Here is a 20,451-nt window from a genome sequence, read left to right as displayed (position 1 = left end):
CGATGTATTTTGAATTGAATGAAGAGTGAAATTGGCCGTATGCTCTCAGTCTGCACGGCCTCTTTGATGTAGCAGGGTATATTTTAACAAGCATGGCCCACGAGTTATCGTCACACTTTTGCCAGCATAAGATGTGACAGATCATTTATGTTATTCACCTACACAAATCTGAAAAAACTAATTAACTCCTTGATGTATGTCATAGCTTACAGTTACATTTCTCTTAATATCCCACTGTTACTGCATGCAGGTATTACACATTGTAGGTTAAAAACAGCTGTAATGTTTTAGATTATTTTATTATATTATAATGAAAATGTTTATATAAGGTCAGATGATCACATATTTTTATTGTTTCTTTGACCACTTTCTCCTCAGGCTTTCAGTCCACATGTACCTCTTTCTGTTTCCATCCTCCCACTCTTTTCCCTCTACACACCCTAGCCAGATACTTATTGATTGCGCATCGATTCCCACAGATTGAACCTGTCAACACTGAATGAGATCACTGCACCGTGCGCTATCCTTCTCAGCATAATCCTCTCTGTTCGCTCCCAGAAGTCTATTTTTTTTTTCATTCTGCTTTTCAGCTTCATTGCATTTGGCTCATTCTCTATCTAACTTCCTCTTTGGCTCCACACTACCTTTGTTATCAGGCTTTTGCATATTTGGCACCCTCTGCTGTCAAGTTAAGAAACATTTGCTTTGACGTCATGCATTCGAATAATTTAGCAACTATCAGTAGCTTGTGATCTCACTTCCCTCAAAATAATTAGAGAATCTTTTCATAGCAAAGTGCAAACATGTGTCCACGTCACCTTTTTTTCTGTGCTTCATCCTCTGTCTTTCTCTCGTGCTTCCCTTTAATTTCTCTTCTAGACCAGCATTACCTTGACTAAGATGGTGAATATTTTATGAGCTCTTTGATACTAATGGCTTTATCACAGACCTCTTATCACAGATTTATAAAGGGAGTGAAAGCAGGACAAAAGACATTATGTAGGTTTGATGGGAACATTAGCTGTATTTTTTGTATTATTGATGGGAGCATTATCTGTATTATCTGTGAATTAGCTCCATCTTCCTTCCATCAAGCCTTTTCCAGTAGCATTATCAATCACAAAGCCAAGCCAGGCCTATACATTAGTTACACTACCCAAAAATATTAAGGGAACACTTGGTCATCACAGTATAACAGGAAGTTGGTTAGACTTCAGACTTCATATCAGTGTGTCAGGATAGGAAGCATAAACTGGTGCAGGTGAGTGACAACAGGTGTGCTAGAGAGGCAACACTGAGACAACCCCTTATCCCCCCTCTACAGCCAACACAACAAACACTAGGTAGACTTTTGCAACAGCAGCTGGACTACGAGCAGTTAATTCACAGGATACATGGGTTTTGAAAACAACTTCTCAGGGTTACAGGCTGCTGTTTCGCTTCAGGGCCACACCCTTTTCAGCAGCCAGTAGTGCAACCAGGTATACAGATGTCTGTGATTTCTGTGTTTCGCCTTTCAGGTACTGGTGTATCAGTTTACCCCCTTAAACCTCTCCCTCACCTTACAAGCCGCATGAGTTCAGCCCTGAGATTATTAAGTCTGTCAGGTATAATGATAATACCTTACCTTGATCTTTGGCTTATTTGTGCCTAATCGTTCAACAAGGGTGAACAGGTAACAATCCAGTTAACCACCTCGAGGCGTTGGGGGGATGTCGGTCATTTGGGACAAAAGCTCCCTACGTCCAACACAGCAGACCAACTTCATCAAGTTGTCTCTAGATTCTGCATCCATGATGGGACGGTCAACTCGAGAGGGACTGGAATTCAGGCTCTGCTCAAGTCCTTTCGGCTCAGGGTAAGAGTGGCTGTTCAAACATGGCTGAAGCTGCTAGAGATGCTTACAGCAGCCTTTGAAGCCTGGCCATCTGAGGGTTCATCTGGTAGCAGTATGGGTAAACCATGACCATATCAAGAGTTGGTCCCTCAGCACGCATTTTTGGGTAATGCAGTTTCCGCATGGTGCCAGGAGTCTGCTGCCCCCTAGAGGGAAATGGCTTGCAGCATGGGACCTGGCATTGGTCTTGCAGGACCTGGGCAGGTCACCTGTTACGCAGGAATATCCATGATGGAGAAGTTATTAAAAAGTGTTTTTCTTTTAGCAGCTGCAACAGTTAGCGAGCGAAGTAACAGGTGCACCTATCCCTTCAGATGTTAGTTGTCAGTGTACCAGGGTTATGGCCACATGAGGCCATAACCCTGGTACCCATGAGGATAAGTGAAATCTATGCAGGGGCATCCTGGGCAGCGTCTTGCACGTCTAAATGTCATTAGCTTAGTAACTTAAGTTTTTTTGTGATGATCAGTTGTTCCCTTAAATATTTAAGTGCTGCATTTCTGAGGAATTTGTGTTTTTCTGGCTAAGCAGTCTCTACGTCATATCATAACAAGCAGACTATCTGGTATGCCTGCTTAAGCATGCAACATTACAATCAGTCAGTAATCAAGACTGTTATTATTTACTGTAGTTAAAGCTGTGGTTTAAAGCCAGTGTTTAGAGTTAAAACAACAACTGTTGAAATGCTTATTGAATATAAAACCGCAGGTGAAACTGTGTCGAAAATAGAAGTTGTGAATTTGAGATAAACATTATAGCTGCTTTTAATTTTAATGTAAAGGCTGAAAATGTCAACAAGTTTCCTGTTTTTTTGTTGTTTTACAGTTTTCTATGAGCATTTTTCTTATCATAAACATGAAGCAAAAACCATATATATAAATTTGTTGGCCCACGGTTTTAGCCAAATCTTTAATTAAATATGTTAAAAAGCCAAGGGAGGCTGGGAGGTTTGTATTGACAGGATTATGCATTTTAGCTGTGTGGACATGATTGGGAAAAGCAAGGCAGAGGTTTTTTGTTTGTTTGTTTCTATGATGGTCACAAAAAACTATACAAAATGAAACGCCTCACATTTTTTTATAGCGCTGTATTTATTTTTCAGTTTTTAGTTATAGTCTGCACCCTTCAGTCTCTACAGATATCCAATTTTTCTTAAGTGGAATCAGTAAATACTGACAGAAAGGGAAGAGTTATGTATTTTGTGCTCTACAGATGAGCCTGTTTGTGTCTTTCTCTGAAACTGCTTGACAGTTATTACCATAACAAGGTTTAACAGCATAACTAAGTGATATGAGGGATTCTTGCTATGATAAAAGACAAGTGAAGATGGTCAAAATATACAATTAAATGTGTTATATATTCTTTTATAAATTATATATTATGCCCCAGGCTAGCCCGTAATGCGCTGCTGAAGCTAATTAATAAAACAACATGTTCCCAAGATCAGATATCAGGAGAAAACACAGCACTGGGATGAAGGGAACACTTGATCTCATTAATTTGTCAGAGAGAGGCACACGGCAGTTGTATTGCATATGCTGTAGGAGATACATACTGTGTGCAGGTCATTCGGACTGAAGCTAATCAGATTAAGATTTTCTCCAATTTCTCTTAATGGAAAATCCTAAATTTTAAAGCTACCGGCTCTTTTATGCTTTGAAGTATAAGTTTAAACCGAAATCTAAAATTCCTTTATTTCAAATAAACGATTATGGGCCTTTTTGCTGCTTTCCTATTTATAAGAAGCTCTCAGAGGGGGTGGGAATGAGAACAGCTGAGGCAAGGGGCTGTTTCCATACGTAGCTGTCGGAGGCTGTTCTCAAACTGACTCCACTAGATAATCTGGCTTCGTTGACTCACGGCATCAGAGCAGGGAGTAGGTTGTGCTCTCAAAAGTTTTTCACCACAAGCAAGCAAAACTAACAAGAGTTGGAAAGTTGAGTGAGTGGATCTACTCATATTTTTCTACACTATGTGTATTGACATGTGAGCACAATTGAATAAATAGGGCATAGACCAACCAACTGGTCTGGGTTGGTTTGCTGACAGAAAGCACTGTGAAAACTTACAGTACATATAGGGAGTGATTGCAGTGGTCCCACTGTGCCTTTTATAGTTTAAATAACTCTTCTTTGCTGTTTGTCTATCACAAGGAGCTCACATACCACATTATTGCTTTTATCAGCATAGCTGCTGTTATGTGTTTAGATGCTTGTTTGTAGCACTTTTTGTATAACACAGTTTGACTTCCGTAGCGGTCTTTGTACAAGACGTGAACCCAGAATCCTTAATAATTCAATCATAAATCAATAATTGATTTACAGCTGGACTCCTGATGTTCAGTTCTGCTGGCCAGAGTACTAATGAGCTCATGTCACGGCGAGGTGTCTGTCTGTTCATCCACAATTCACAAAAATCGCTGCTTCTCCTCAGGTATGGATCAGACTTTAGTGCAACTTGCACACAATGATCAGCCGAGTCTCCACCCAAATTGTGCTCAAGGTCAAGGTGACATTTGTCATTTTATGGACTTTTATGGGCTTTTTATTGTGATGGATGGTGATCCGGATGATCTGCTAAGCTACTGATGTCCTGGTTTTCCCTGCGAGTTTTCTATCTATCTATCCTCCATCTATTTTTCTATTTCTTTCAGTTTTGCTTGTATTGATTATAGATGCTCTGTCTGCCTGACTGTGTGCACTCTATCCACAAGTGATTTGCACTCACACCATTGGCTGTGCTTCATATTGACTTACATTAATGATTTAGTGCTGCAGCTTTCCTTAAGGAACAGTTGCTAGCAGTGTAATGGCCATTATTTGTAACCTTTTCCCCCGTCTTAGTCTGGTATGTTTATGGTTCAGTAGCAACAGCCAAGGCTGGTGTTTGCTAGGTGCTGCTAACGGAAGGGAAAAACTGAGGCCCATGAAGTGGCTCAGGCCTTTATTGATCAAAGTGTGGGAGTCTGTCTTGACGGCGTGTCTTTCTGTCTTACTCCGTGCCTCTGTGGGATGGAGCTATCAGCTATGAGTCTGCTCTGTCAGCACTGGTGAGAAAGGAAAGAAGCAGGTAATGAAAGAGGAAATTGATGAAAACAATGAGAGACAGAAGGAAAAGGAGACAGGATTAGAGATGAGAGCGAGCTGATGCGAGAGAGCTTCAATGTAAATCTCAGGGGTTCCCCTACTGGTGGATATAGCATCATCATCTTGTCTCATTAGAGTGCAGCAAGGTTTGATGATTTGTTGCTTACGAGACTGTGTAACCCAGTTTTTAAACATTTTGGGGTGAAAATTCAGTTCGCATTGAACAAAACTCGTGCAACTGTCAAGATGTCAAAATGAAAGCTGTGACATGAGTAGAAAGAGCTCCTTATGTTTCCTCTAACATACAGCTTCATTTTAATTTCCATCTTTCTCTTTAGGACCTTGCATTTTAGTAATCCCATCGTTTATGTAGGTAGTTGGAGCATATGGAAATGTTTGCTAATAACCAGTCATTTGTAGGGCTGTGCGATATGACCAAAATCTCATATCCCGATAATGTTTAACATTTTCTGTAAATTCTGTGAATCTCGGGCAGCTGAAGTGTTTCCAGCTGGGCGTCGTGTATCTGGAGTCGAGTGTATTACCGATGCATGAAACTATACACTTTTAGACATAGGTTGTAATGGCCGCCATTTTCTTTGCGGTGTGCTGCGGGGAAAAGCCTGTTCTAACGTTTGAGTCTAAGGTTTATTTTTTAGCACCTAACGGCTCTTTTTTGCTTCTCATCGGTAAACACTCTGCATACTATTTCACGTGATTCAGTTTATTTTGAAAAGTCTCAACAGGATCTTGAGCTTTATTGTGAAAGGTTTATGTGGAAAATAAACAAGCGGACACGTGATGGTTTTACCATCGTTGTTGCTAACGACAACGCATAAAAACAGGCGCTTGTCCATCCATAGTGTGGTTAAATATAAGAGAAAGAGAGAACTTTAAGAAATTAATATAGCCACCACAGTGACCATCAAAACGATGAAAAAATAATGCCGTGAACAGTTTATTTTGCAACACCACGAAACAAACGATAGCGTAAAATGAAACGATAGACGTTTTTATATCGTCATCCGATATATATCGTTATATCGAACAGCCCTAGTCATTTGTATAGTGTTTTATATCATCTTTTCTTTTAAAGATTGATATCGGACTTTGCAGCCTTGGTACATGTGCTTCTTTAACAATCCAAACCTCTTTGCTCTCTAAAGACAATAAAGTTGAAAGCTGAAGCTCGGCTGGACCTTCTACGCCAAGTTGGGGTTGCTGTGGATACCTGGCTAAAGAGCGCCATGAACCAGGTGTGTATTGTCAGTGAGTGTTGGGAAAGCATGCAGGTATGCTGTGTGCTCATGTGCATGTCCCTGACCTGTGTGAAGATTTATTTGATATGCGTATGGTTGTGTTCGCAGTCATATCTTTGAGCACTTTTTTTTGTTGTTGTTTGTATATTTTGTGTGTAAGTGTCTGCCTGTTTGCAATATGTGTATAAACCCCTGACTCTCTCCGTGCATGCTGTAGGTGATGGAGGAGCTGGAGAATGAACGTTGGGCCAGCTACACTTCCCACGACCCCTCACTGTCGGTGAGACACAGCCCCTCACTACATCTGCGTTGCAGCTATTTTTTGCCAAGCCAGAACAATTAAACTTGTCTACGACTGGACAAAATTTGGACAAAATATTTAAAATGTATATATTTAAAAGTATTTTTAAACAAAACATGGGTCCTAATGTTACTACCAGCCTGCAATATCTGTTCTCACTTGGCTAGAAAATGCAATTCCTACACCTACAGGGTAAATAACAAACTATATGACAAAGATGAATGTGCCCACCTACTGGATGTATAGTGCTTAGGCTGTTGGAGTCTTAGGCTTTTTAAAGTGGATGTAATCATATGTAGGAGCTGATTAAGTCTAGTGCTAACTAGAGGTCTGGTTTCTGGGGAGATCAGTCCACAACTGATGTGTTGCATTGTGTGTTTTCCTTTTCATGTATGTATCTCACTATATTAGCAGTGTGTTTGAGATCATTATCACGCTGAAGTATGAAGCCACTGACAATCAGACAGTTTCAAAGTGGTATACATGGTGGATCACTATCTGTCTTTTCTATGTTCACCACTTGCTGAAATGCAAACCATGACAGAGTCTTCACCATGTTTTACAGATGGCTGTAGACACTCACTGTTGAACCTTTTTTTTTTTTTATCTCCATCAACAATTTGGACCTGAAATTTGAAATTTGGATTCATTACTCCATCAGACCAGTTGCCACTGATTTTCAGTCAAGTTCTTGTGTAATTTGACGTACCTCAGTCTTTTATCCCAGTTTCCTTTCATTAAGAAGTGCTTCTTGACATCCACCCCTTCTACTGAGAGCATTTCTGAATGGATCAGCTGCTTCTCTCAGGACTTAGATTTTTTCCTATTTCATAAGGACACAACTTTCAGATGCTGTTCATCTGCTGTAGATAGGTTTTTTTTTACACATGCCACTTGTTCTCTTGTCTTCTACCTTTCCAGTTTGCTCAATTTTTTTAAGGACACACTGCACGCCATGCTGAGTTATGCCAAGCTTTTAGCTAATAGCTCTTTGGGAATCACCTTATTACTATTTTAAGGTGTTTGAAAGCCTGGAGAACTATAGCTAAAGAGCACTTTAAAACGTTACAAGAATTTCTGGCTTCTTGTAAGCAAAATATAAAGAAATAGCTCAAGACTTTTGCACACTTTTTTGTAACTGTGTTTATTGCATTGACACTGGCCTGCTGTACCCACTTAAATGAACACCCTCACATCAGTAAACTGTATATGATCTTTTGGTTTCCCAACTGTCTCTCAGTAAATTCTTCAAATTCACTACACAAGCACGGCACTCAATTCAGCACATTCAAAAATTAAATGTTAAACTTTTAACACACGGGCTCATGGCTGCTCATTCTTTATGGTTTCATTATCTGTGAAAATCTCCCAACCAGAGTAGCTCTCCTGACAGATTACTTTCTGAAAGATGTAAATTGATAAATAATTGACCTTGGCCCTGCTGCCTAATTATCTATCACACCAGTTAAAGACTCTTAAAACGCCTCACTTCCTCAGTGGAATACTGATGTAGTTCTCTCTTAACTTTATTTCACAGCTCTTAGCTTTAATGACAAAGTAGACAGATATGACATCTTTTGTGTATCATCTCATCATGTTTGTGAAAGTGTGCGCATACTGTATGAATGTGCTAATGGGTCCCAAGTTTTTCATGCTCTGTGCAGAACTCCACCCTAAAAATATTAGACACTTTAGAAATACAGCTTTTATCACAGAGGTATTTTATTATGAAGTATCAAAGAGCCATATATAAACTATACACTGTCTGTAATTCAGCCTTACGTGATGTGTTCTTTTGTGTAGGGATATTTGTGCGTAATTATGTTTGTGCCTTTGTATGTGAGTTGCCTTCTCTGCATTAGCTTTACAGGAAGGCAAGTGTGCCAATCACTAGTAGAGTGATCCCACATGGGGCTTTGTGAGGAGACGTGTGTCTGTCTGTCTGTCAACAAGACTAAACATAGCCAGTCTGCTTTATTGGAAGCACTTGACATTCTACTCATGTGATATTGCAGCTTGCAGCTAACACTAGAGAGAAAAAGAGAGAGAGAGAGACACTGAACTTAAGAAAGAGAGAAAATGGAGAGAGAGATGAGCTAAATGGAAAAAGAATGAAAGAGGCATTTGTGCAGTTAAAGGGTAAAAGAAGCAGCAGCAGAGAGACAAGTACTGAAGAATGAGAAAAGTTAATTGGCTGTAAAAAAAAAAAAAAAGAAGAAGAAGAGGAAGAGGAGGGGGTATGAGGTGAAGGAGAAGAGCAGAGATGAGGAGAAAGTCTTGTCAGAGCAGAGGCATTGGAGGTGAGAAAGGTGGGGGTGAAAACAGCCAATAACTTGCTGTAATGTGATTTTATACTGTAAGAGATATAAGGTGTGGCATGTTTGCTCAGACAAAATGGTCCCCACACCTTGAGTCTCCTCAAGATTTGATCACGGTGCACGAACCTGCATGTCAAATCCAATTTGTAATGAGCCAATCACATGGCATCAACTAATTTCTGCATGTAGATATGGTTAAGATGACCTGCTGACTAACTGAGCATCAGAATGAGGAAGGAGGCTGGTTTAAGTGAATGTGGTATAAGCATTTCAGAAGCTGCTGATCTACTGGGACTTTGACACATAACCATCTCTATTTACAGAAAAAAGTCTAAAAATAGAAAATGTCTACAAGGGGTCAGTTCTGTGGGTGAAGATGAACACAAACTCAGATGATCAGTCATTACAGTCAAGGTATGCAGAAGAGCATCTCTAAACATACATCGTGCTTTAAAGCAGATTGGCTGTAGCAGCAGAAGACCGCATTTCTGCTGCAGCGTTCGGATAGTATTTGGTCACACAGCATAAAAGCATGAATCCCTTGCTGGCTGCTGGTGACGGTGTGGGAGATATTTTCTTGTCACCTGATCCCTTTAGTACCAACTGAGCATCATTTAAATGCCACAGATATGCCGTGGCGGACAAAACTGTCAACTGTGTGATGCCATCATGTCAATATGGACCCAAATCTCTGATCAATTCAACAAGGTGCTGGAATCACCTTGTTGAATGTATGCAATGAAGCATTAAAGCAGTTATAAAGGCAAAAGGGGTCAAAGCCAGAAGAAAGATGTGCTTAATAGTGTCCAGTGAGTGTATGTCTCAAAATATTTTATACTAAAGATAGTCAGGAGAGTTAAAATTTTGAACAATATTTATCTTCTTTTGACTGCATTTTAAAACTTCTCTTGCCCTATTTACAAGATTTGTCTGTTGTAGGCGCTTGCTGAAAACTCAGTGTGGTTTAGATGTCATTAAAAGAACAGACCAGGAGGCGCATTGAGTATTCAGGCATATGACAGCAGTTAATCTGACATAGATTTTATTTGGAGAGCCTGGGGAGACTGACAGCAGCAAAGAAAGCTGGGACATTGTTATTAACAGGGTGCAAGAAAAAGAGACAGCAAGAGAAGGGAAGGAAAAGTCAGAAGTGACCGATAACAAAGAAAGAACAAAGGATTGATGTAGTGCGAGTAATAATCTGCACAGGAGGTGACAGAAACACAATGAGAGTAGGGAGCAGGCTCTCTCCTCGGCCATTTCTTCATCCCACTCAGGTTTATTAATCTGAATGAAATACGTCAAGCCTTAAAAACCTCAGGCCTCTCAGACAGCAACTGCCTTCATTACAATAACACTTTTGCAGTTATTACCTCCAGGAACAGTAAAATCTTGCACTGGCCTGTGTCTCCGCTGTATTGGTACATATACTGAGATGTATATTTTGTGGTACTTTATAGGGTTATTACTGGAATACATACTGGCCTTTACTTCAGGGATTAAAAGGAACTGGTCTCTGGGCTAAGCAGCGTATTCTTAAATCAACAAAGAGGATAAGCTTAATGTGAACCAACAAACAAGCAGCCACTAAAGAAATGTGGCCCTGATTGAAGCCTCCACGCCGTAGGTTCTACATGGCTGTGCTTGAAATCACCTTCTCTTTACAATGAAATTACCCTTGTCCAGGTAGTAGTGGTAAATGATGTGTTACATCAGGGGTTTATTATTTAACATGGAGACTTATCAATTACTAACAGACCGCAGCAGTGTTTATTTTATGTGGTTCAGACATGTCAGTAACTATTGAAAGGATCACAGGACTGTGTCCTGATGTTTAGGTGAAACACACTCACACTCAGTAAACCTTTGGCTTATCCTGTAACACATTTTCCTGAAAATGAAGTCATCTTCATGGCAGCACATCACTTAGGATGGCGTGGTTTTTAGGGAACTGTATCCAAACTGCTGAATGGATGGCCATGAATGTTGGTGTGCACATTTATGTGCCCCTCAAGATTCATTTTAACAAAACTGATGTTCCTCAGATCTCACTTTTTCATGCGTTAGCAGGACAAAACAGCAAAAATTAAGGCCAGTCCTGCCAGTTTAACTATTACTGTGTGTTTACCAAGCTAATTATAGTCAGTACTTATTCATATGGTAAATGCTATTGTTATTCTATTTATTTTAGAAATCATGGCTGAACAATATACAGCATCACGGCAGATGTAACGTTTTTATTATGCAGGTAACAGTTTTAAAGAAGCACAAACATAAGTCCATGTTTACATTTCTTCTAGGGAAGTATGCTCACAATCAGAAAAACAAAAAAAGGAGGAAGAGAGGTCTATACATTATTTTTTAACAAAAGCAATGTTTTGATTCATCATCATCTCCCTGAGGTCAGCTCAGGTCAGCAGGTCAACAGGAAAAATGACCAAAAACACCTCAAAAGTGCAGCAGCCATGCATCCTCAGATCCAGGAAAAAAGATGTAGGAGTGACATTATCCAAAATACTTAGCAGCCATTTCCTGAAATTAATGGGATGACAATTTTCCAGTACAGATTAATATCAGGTAAATATCAGAGCATTAGATCCAGTCTCTTTGTACAGCAAAAATAAATGACGTGTGTACAAATGTGTTTAGGCTCTTGATACAAAATACAAGACTACAAGACCAAATTACACTGGATACAAATTCAATACAAGAGCTTTAAAAAGAAAAAGAAAACATATTAAAAGCCTTTGGTAACATGTTACCAAGTGGGTAAAAACAGAAAGCCTTCCTCCTAAAACGAATAGTGTTAATGACACACCCATGTCAAGGTGCAAAAACATGCCACAGTGTGTGTTTTTCCAACATAGGCTAGCCAACATGGGCAATTCCTTATTTTCTTACCCATTCCCTCAGATAGTTTTGATAACAGTGTCTTTTTTTATTACAGCATCATATGTCAAACTCTGGAGATTAACTAAAGTAAAAAAGACATACGTGTTTTGTTGTGCACCGTTATAGAGTTTACTGTGTCAACAGAAATGTGATGACTAAACACAATGAACTGAGAACGCACACGCGCGCACACGTACACACACACACACACACACACGTAATTTTCTCTCCCCATCTATTGTTACTGGTCAGGTCAGCCTTCTGTGTGTGATAGATCTTTCTACCAGCTGTATCACATGACTTCCCTGTAAGCCAGTGAAATTCACATGGAACAAACGAGGGAGTGGCTGGCTCATTTGAAACATTAGTCCTGGTACACCTGTGTCAAAAAAGCTACAGTACAAACACTGAGCAGGATAGAGAAACTCAGACAGGAAGGAGCGATAGAAAGGTAAGGAACTATCTGTACAGATGGAAAAATACTACAGGTGGCAAATAGACAAGTCTCGCAGCTGGTTATCGGACGCATAGTAGAAAGTGAGAAGAGAAGCTGGGATCATAACACAGCTGGGGAGCTGCAAGGTTAGTTCGAAGAAGTAGAAATAAACAGATAACAGTATACCTAACTAAGCGTCACTTGGACAGCAGGAGTTGTGAGCACTTTGACTTTTTTTTCACTGGTTTACATTAATAATTTAGCTAAACATCAAAGAAAATATAAATATACTGAGCATTTTACCGTCTGGTATCATTTAAAATATGTTAAATGTTTTGCATTTAAACAGCTGTTGTTGTGTTTTTGCTCTTGAATATAGGCGTGTGTTTTAATCATTAGCTTTAAAGGTGAGTGGAGCTTTTCTTGTTTGTCCTTGTACTTATCAGAGGTTTTCATTGTGGATCTGTTTGTGTGTTAAAGGGCACAGTGGACCTGGAGCGTGAAGAGGGTGAAGAGTGTGAGGAGAATATGGAGGTTTTTGACGACAGCAGCTCCAGCCCTTCGGGGACCCTCCGCAACTACCCGCTAACCTGCAAAGTCCTGTATTCATACAAGGTGTGAAGCAGCATGCACACAGTTACAGAGTGACACACACCTGCATGCACACAGCATCTAATATCTGCCTACTAGAAGGGAAACACCTGCAGCACACAGTATTATTGTTGACACATGTATGCCATTTAAATACCTCATTAACTAATCATTGATAGAGAAGTGTTTGGTTTATAAGGTCTGGCTACTCCCTTTTTCTGTCCTTTCACATCTGCTGACCTTTCCTCCTTTCATACTCTCCTACTCTCCTACTCTCCTTCCCACTTTCTCTGTTTTTCTTTCTTTAACTCCCGCTGTGTCTCGTCCTCAGGCCTCCCAACCAGATGAGTTAACTATCGATGAACAGGAGATGTTGGAGGTCATTGAGGACGGAGACATGGAGGACTGGGTTAAGGTATCCAATCGCAGTCAAGTGCTGTAGATGTGTATCGCATTTTTTTTGCCAGTTGAATAATTTGATCAGCTCTGTTGTGCTACTGTCTGTACTGACATGCTTTTTGGGGCTTCTTTTGTTGTTGTTGTTTATTTGTTTGTTTCTCAGGCACGCAATAAGGCAGGTCAGGTGGGCTATGTCCCAGAGAAATACCTGCAGTTCCCGACCTCCAACAGTCTGCTGAGCATGCTCCAGTCTCTGGCTACGCTCGATGCTCGGTCACACACTTCGTCTAACTCAACAGAGCCAGAGCTTCACTCAGGCTGCATAAACGGAGACACAAATAGTAAGTAACCCTGTAAGCACAGTTGCTGTGAAGGATTAATTAAACTTCATGGCAGTAGTTAAAGGAAAGAGGTTAATTTTAGTTGTACCCGTGTAAATGAGTTTTCACCCATAATGAGGTTACTGTAGGCCACTAACTGAGGCATTTTTCTCTTTACTGCTTCTGTAGAGTACACTGAGTACACTAAGCAGGGTATTATTGGAAAGGGTAAATGTAGGGGTTGCCCACTGAACCTTGCTGGGATGCTCTAAATAAACACTCTTGACCCTAATCATTTCAGTTCATTTACAATACTCTACAAGGGTCTTGAGCAATGCTTCATTTCTTTATATTTTGCATCCAATGAGATAATTTTTAAAGTGGTCTTGAGCAATAGTTATTCAGGCTTTCCAGAGGTTTTCCAAAGGCCATCAAAATTGTATTTCCATGTATGTTTGCACTTTTAATAAATCACAGTACTGCATATCGATGAACTAGAACTAGTGCCTTCTGTAAAAATTCTGTCTCATATTCAAAGAGAACAAAAAGAGAACAAGAACGGAGCATTAACCTGACTGTTAACTGTTAACTTTTGCTGTTTTATTTCTGCAGCCCTGTGGGTTCAACCAGCCAAAGTATTCACAAGTTCATTTAAAAGTAAATTAAACTGGTAGACATAAAGTTTGAGCTGAAATTCAAGACAGCCTTAAAAAAGGAGTTGGAGTTACTTGTACAGGCCGTACCTATCTGGTCATCAATGCAAACAATGCATAACTTAATTATTTCGTACAGCCAGAAACCTACATTAATCGAGCTTTATTGGTCAAGCACCATTTCACTGACAACAAAAACAAGGAGAGGAAACTGGGTGGTTGTAACTTTTGCTATATAAAACTCTTTATTTTATGTTATTTTTTAGTCTTTGCATGCTTCTTTACCTGCCTTATTTAAAACCTTATCTTCTCCTACTGTGCCCTTGCTCTTACTCTTCATCCGTTTTTCTTTTTACTACTTTGTATCTGCTGTACCTGAATAGTTAGACCAGGCTCATGAGCAAATCCACTGCTGTTTGTGTATCTTGTGCTCTCCAGCGGTGAATACCATTTTCTTAATAACAGTAAGAGCCCTGCAGACAAGAAACTGCATTTCTCTGAGAATAATTGTTCCGACGGTATACTTATAATTGTTTTTTCTCCCTCTCTCTCTATCGTCCTTTCTCTCTGCAGTGATGTATGTGCGTGCACTTTATGATTACGAGGGTCAGGCGGATGAGGAACTCTCCTTTTCCGAGGGAGCTGTGATCCGCTTGTTGAGCCGTGACACTCAGACAGACGACGGCTTCTGGGAGGGGGAGCTGAACGGGCGGGTGGGCGTTTTCCCCTCCGTGTTGGTAGAAGATCTTACAGAGAATGGAGAGACCAGCGCGGGAGGGGCAGGTGACACACAGGTACAGTAACCCATGTACACACATGAATTAATCTCACAGATAACATACAAGTCATCTTAGGTAACAGGACTTACTCTAGACCTGAATGAGACATTTGGTCTTATCAGTGTTTTCTCAGGGGAGAAATACCAAAGACTGTGTGTAGTCGACTGTGCCGGTTCATACCCCTATCCCTTCCTCCTTTCCTGCTTGTTGTCCAGTTGATCTATCAGCAAGTCAGAGTTCAAAAACAGTGCATCAGAACTGCCGTGTTTGTGCAGCATTCTGATAAAAAAACCTGCACTGCAATCACAGAAAAGAGGTCTTATCTGTGCCACTGAGTGCTGCCCTATTAGAGGCTCAGCAGCAGGAAGGATATGGCCTCTCCCTTCCTATAAGCCTGTAGACATAACACGCAACCCAACATCTTTTAAGTACTATGGAGGGAATGATGGTTAAAAAAAGTATCCTGGTCAAGTTTTGTGTTGTAGCCCACTTTGTCTTTTCTTTATTTTCACCACTCTCTGTAGATCTCTCCTTCTTTGAAACTGCCATCTTCTCTGCCACCTCTTCCGCTGTACGACCAGCCTCCCATCAGCCCCTTCACCAGCCCCGAGACTTCCACCCCACCTCCTCTGCCACGTTCCCCTTCCGCTGCTCTTAATGGGGAGCACAAGCTTCCTCTGCCTGCCTCGTCACACAAAGGACCGTTGTCAGCTCACAGTAAGACAACCAATACAACAAGAACCATGTTTAACGAAAAGTGAGGTTTCTGAGGAAGGTAATCGGGGCTTTTAATTTGAAATTTTGTCTCGCTCACTCTGTAGATCAAAGCTCTGGCAGGAGTCCAGTATCTCCAGGATTTGCTAAGACTCAGCCGCCAAGATTCACTCCTGAAGGAGGCCCGGGCAAACTACGACCTGTTAGTATCAGTGTTACTCAAGAAGTGTTTTGTGTGTGTGTGTGTTAGAGTTGTTATGTTTTCGAGCTGTCTTTTTATTTCCTCCCATCTCTGGAAAGCACAGAGGGAATGCATCCAAATTTGCAAATGGATTAGATTTTAGTGGTCAAAGGTCTTTCTGGGGTTTTTTATGGCTTTTCCCAGCAACAAAGACCTCTTCATCGTCATTCATACTACGCCACAGTAATTTAGCCATAGATAAACAAAAGACCGTGCTTTTTCACTATATATGAAAACATTCATTCAGAGGGTAGGGTACACAGCATTTCTTTATCACAGACAAAAAATGACATGTACGGCTGTAAACTGCACTTCCTTTTCTTTCAACAGACATCTGTTGAAAGAAAATCCAGGAGATGTCTTGAAAGAGATCTTTCAAGACATCTCCTGGATTAAAAGTGTAGTTGAACTTCTTTACACTGGTAGCAACGGGAGTTTCACTGGTCCGGCCCACATCCCCACCCTGCTGCTTAGCCTTTGCAAGTGGCTGACATCATTGCTAGCATTTACACTTGTTATGTTGTGCCTGTGTTACTTTATAATTTTGCCACTGAAACACTAGTCGGCGGTGAGGTTTCTCTCTTCAACTCGATTCATTGTCTTCTTCTCGATTGAAAAAAGGCATCAGAAAAAGAAGAGAAGCAAGAAATAAACATTCACATGCTAGCCGCATCAGTGTGACGTGTATTTAGATTACAGTGTATATCACGGCACAGGATTTCACAGGGACTTAAAGAAACTAATGAAGAAAATAATCAGCAGATGAATGTATGACATATAAGCAACCGTCAGTTTTTCGAAGACGGTTTGGCACGCTGTGCTCTGATGACATGTGAAGGACACTTAAGTGTTTGTTAAACTGTGTGACCTACAGATCCCAACAATAGGTTGAAAACACAGTTTTTTTGTTAGAGTCTAAAAGCAGACAATTCCCCACTTTTCCTGTTCGTTCAAAACACATTTGTGCCTCGCAGCAGGAAGTGAACATTTAACTGTTTGTCAAATTAAGAAAAGTAGGTCGTCCCCGTTATCGCCTTGACATCAGTTTTTCTCACTTTGGCTTCTTTCTTTTCCTTACTCTTGTATTTAATGTGTTTTCTTTCTTCGCTGCAGGTGCGAGCCGCTCCTCCTCCACCCAAGCAGCACCCCCGCCGACAGCAGGAGAAGAGCGACAAGACGGAGGAGGTGGAGATCACGCTGGTGTGACAGACAAACAAACTGACAGCCGGTTATAGGTGCACAAACAGAAATGAAAACAGATGAAAGGCAGATGTATCCTACAGGCTTGGGAACTGAAGTGAAGTTAAATAAAGTGATGTGAAGTAAACTGAACTGAACCACGCTGACCCCTCCCCCCACCCCAATCTCCTGAACTCCTGGCAGCTCCGTATCTTCTCCCTTTGAGCTGAGGAGGAGGAGAGCAGAGAGAGGGGACAAAGGCAGACTATCCAATGTAATAATCTCTGTATTAGCTTCCTAATGAAGTGCAGCAGTAGCCCACACACCCCCGATCCCTTCACCCTACCCCGTCCTTTCATTCTTGCCTTAAAACCTCACCTCATTGGGCAGCAAATCCCACCACGGTGAAGCAGAGGAAGAATGTCAGGAGAGGAGGAGGAGGATGGGAAAAAGCTATTTGTGACAGATGACGGATTTGGCAAGTTTTCCGTTGTCAAGCTTTCCATAAGACCATTTATCTTTCTGCAGGGGCAGATCAGAGTCAATATTTAGATGTTTTCTCTTCCCAATAAATAATCATGAAGCATGAGAAAAGTTTTGAAGCCCCAAGAACTGACAAAATGTAGTAAAAGGTTATCAGACAAACCAAACATATAACTCAATACACTATAACTATAAAATTAGGGTGGGATGGAGGCAGATGATTGATTGTGGTGACCCCTAAAGGCAGAAGTTGACTTAAATGGCAGCCCACATGAACAGCTGATAACTTAGTATGGATCTAGTTGTGAGATATCATATTGGATGCAATATTTACGTTGCTTTAGCCTCTTTTCAGTTATCACACATCTGCAAGCCACTTTGCAACCCAGCTCATGCTTTTCATGCTGTGTGTGTGATTTAATCAATGGTCAGTGTTGCTTGCAGCGTCATGTACAGATGTTGCTTTGGCCCAAAGAAGAGAGCCCAATCTAATTCAGTGCAGATGGAAATAAACAATCTGCTTTTTGCTACTGTATTCCCGGGGGCATTCGTTTTGCTTTAATTTTTGTTTTTAAAAAAGTCTGATTCTTATCTGATACCTTTTCCTTACCTTTTGTGAGTGTTGTGGGCCCATCCAAAGAAAGCTGGCTGAAATGTAAGTAAAAACATGCCAAGTCTGTCACGTTTTTGGAGAGCAGTGGAGAACGAAGTGAACGACCAGAGACATTGAGCGGTGTGCGTGGACGCAGCGTCCCTCTCCTTGGGCCTTCCCTCGCCATATATAGTCATTATCATCATACGTATTTAATGTGTAATAGTACAGTACATTACTGTCGTCATAGGAATGTTATGCTCAGCATTTCATATAGACTAACTCAGCTGAATGGAATAACATGTCTGATATGTAGTGGAAGTTTTATCTTCATCTTATACTGAAAGGGCATTGTAAATACAGCAGGAAGGAGAGCTCAAAGGAGGGAGAGGATGAAAGAAAACGAGAGATAAAGGAGGCTGGATCCTTCCCTCTGCTCTTAGCATCACCTCTCTTCCCGTCCCTCCTTTACGTCTCTCCCTCTTTCCTCTAAAGACGATTCTGTCCATTGGCAGTCAGTGTGAATCAGTGACTATCATATACATACATACACACATGCAGATACATTATACGACATACGCGTTGCTATATCTTCTCTCATTCTGTGCGCCATATGTCTGTATCACTGATTGGTTCAGAGATGCGCTGCTGGTGCTTTTAAAGGCACTCAAATTGTTGGTATTCACTATGTGGCAACAAAGAAAAGTTTTATTTCAGATGATGTAGACACAGGAAAGTATTTGTGGCCGGGACTTCTTATTAGCACAGAACTGTATAGCTTTCATCCCTTTCATGCCGATTTGTTCACTGTTCAGTTCAACTAAGACGCACGTTTACTTGACGCTCATTACATTTGCAGGTATAATTTTTCTCTCATCTTGTCAAGCAAAGCCACCACATCTTGTGTCCTAATGCTAGAAACAGAAAACAGAAAGAGGTGTGTAAAGAAAAAAAATCTAACTAAATGGACAGAACTAGCAAATGATATTCAAATGGAGCTAAGTACAAATCTTTTGTGTGTGTGTGTTTTTTTTTACTCAAAGTAAATAAATGCCCCCATTTCCCTTTACATGGCCCTAAAGCCTTTGAAACTCCTTGCCTGAAGGGCAGCGTAGCACTTTTATTAATTTCTACCTTACTTGGAAAGTAGCAGTACCCTCATACAGCATCGGCACGGGTGGCAAAGACTCTGATGAATCCTTGTAGTTACAATGATTCAGAGTTGTTGTTTTTAAGCTGATCCTATGGACTTTTTTTGTTTCAGTGTGACTGATGCTTAAAAAACAAAACAAACACAAAAAAAGATCTCCACTCTCCCAGCTCTTCCAAAGAGGTGGAGAGACGACTGTGGACAGTGAAATTCGCTGTTCTCTAAAGGAGAACAGCGAATAAGAACAAAGGAAACAAAAATTACAGAAAGCGATGCGTTTGAATGAGTCATTTTCTTTTTTTGGTCTCGAAATAGGCCTGGGTGTTTATGAGTGTGATTGTTTATAAGAGAGAGAGGAGGAATTTTAATCTAATCTGTGTTTGACTCTGAAGATATGTCCCAGTTCCTCACTGCAAATGAACAGGTTTGGAGAGCGTTTGCATGGAATAAATTGCAAAGTAAAGTATTGTCCAAATTGTCAGCAGGAGACAAAACTGAACATTCAGGCAGTAATCCTGTTTCTTTGTCTCAGATAACATCCCTACTGCAAAACAAAAACAAAAGAAGTACTGTGGATAATGAAGATTAATATTACATTTAAAACTCTAGCATTACTATGTAGTGTTGCACTGGAGCACATCTTCAGGTCTCCTGTAAGAAAAGTCTTAATCTGGAAGCAAATCGATTGTTTTCCCGTTGCACGGTGGAGGTGATTTCCAAAAGGAGAAGTAAGAAGTGAAACCACAACATTTTGTGTAGCATTCATCCTAGCAAACTTAAGCATGCTGGAATTAGTTGCATTTTTAGATACGACCCTCTGCTCTTCTGCTGTTGTACGGACTAGCATTGACTTGTGACAGTGTGGTCAAGGCGACTTGGAACAGCAGCCTGTCCTTGATCTCTCTGAGATCTGATTTTTACTGGTTTTCGAACTTGTTTTGAAGTTTATGGTTTTTCAGCATCCGCAGACATTCCCGTTATACTTACTCAGTCAGTCTGTCATATATAAAATTGATGACATTTCATTGCCAATTGCCACTTTGAAGACGGATCGTTTCCCATCTTTAACAGTCCCTTTGGTCCACGACAGTGTTTAATTATTTGGTATGGTTTTTATGTTTTAAATGACACTTTATTTTTCCTTATGTGGATTCAGAGCAG

At 40.6% G+C, this 20,451-nt stretch overlaps 1 protein-coding gene across 2 annotated transcripts in view; it reads left to right on the top strand.

Annotated features, from left to right (window-relative positions):
• The window catches only part of fchsd2 (FCH and double SH3 domains 2), a 69,166-nt gene extending 49,770 nt beyond the window's left edge, over positions 1–19,396 (top strand). For both annotated transcript variants that reach the window (XM_085184552.1, XM_085184553.1), the window contains 9 exons: positions 6,150–6,239; positions 6,460–6,522; positions 12,670–12,804; positions 13,112–13,195; positions 13,343–13,520; positions 14,726–14,946; positions 15,456–15,648; positions 15,753–15,847; positions 17,000–19,396. In XM_085184552.1, the coding sequence (XP_085040678.1) occupies positions 6,150–6,239; positions 6,460–6,522; positions 12,670–12,804; positions 13,112–13,195; positions 13,343–13,520; positions 14,726–14,946; positions 15,456–15,648; positions 15,753–15,847; positions 17,000–17,092 (1,152 nt within the window). In that variant the 3' untranslated portion in view covers positions 17,093–19,396. The remainder of the gene's footprint in view (positions 1–6,149; positions 6,240–6,459; positions 6,523–12,669; positions 12,805–13,111; positions 13,196–13,342; positions 13,521–14,725; positions 14,947–15,455; positions 15,649–15,752; positions 15,848–16,999) is intronic.
• The last annotated feature ends 1,055 nt before the right edge of the window (positions 19,397–20,451 follow it).

This window comes from Neolamprologus multifasciatus, chromosome 14, assembly GCF_963576455.1.
Source record: "Neolamprologus multifasciatus chromosome 14, fNeoMul1.2, whole genome shotgun sequence".
In the NCBI taxonomy this organism is placed as follows: domain Eukaryota; kingdom Metazoa; phylum Chordata; class Actinopteri; order Cichliformes; family Cichlidae; genus Neolamprologus; species Neolamprologus multifasciatus.
This window is presented reverse-complemented; position numbering and strand designations above follow the sequence as displayed.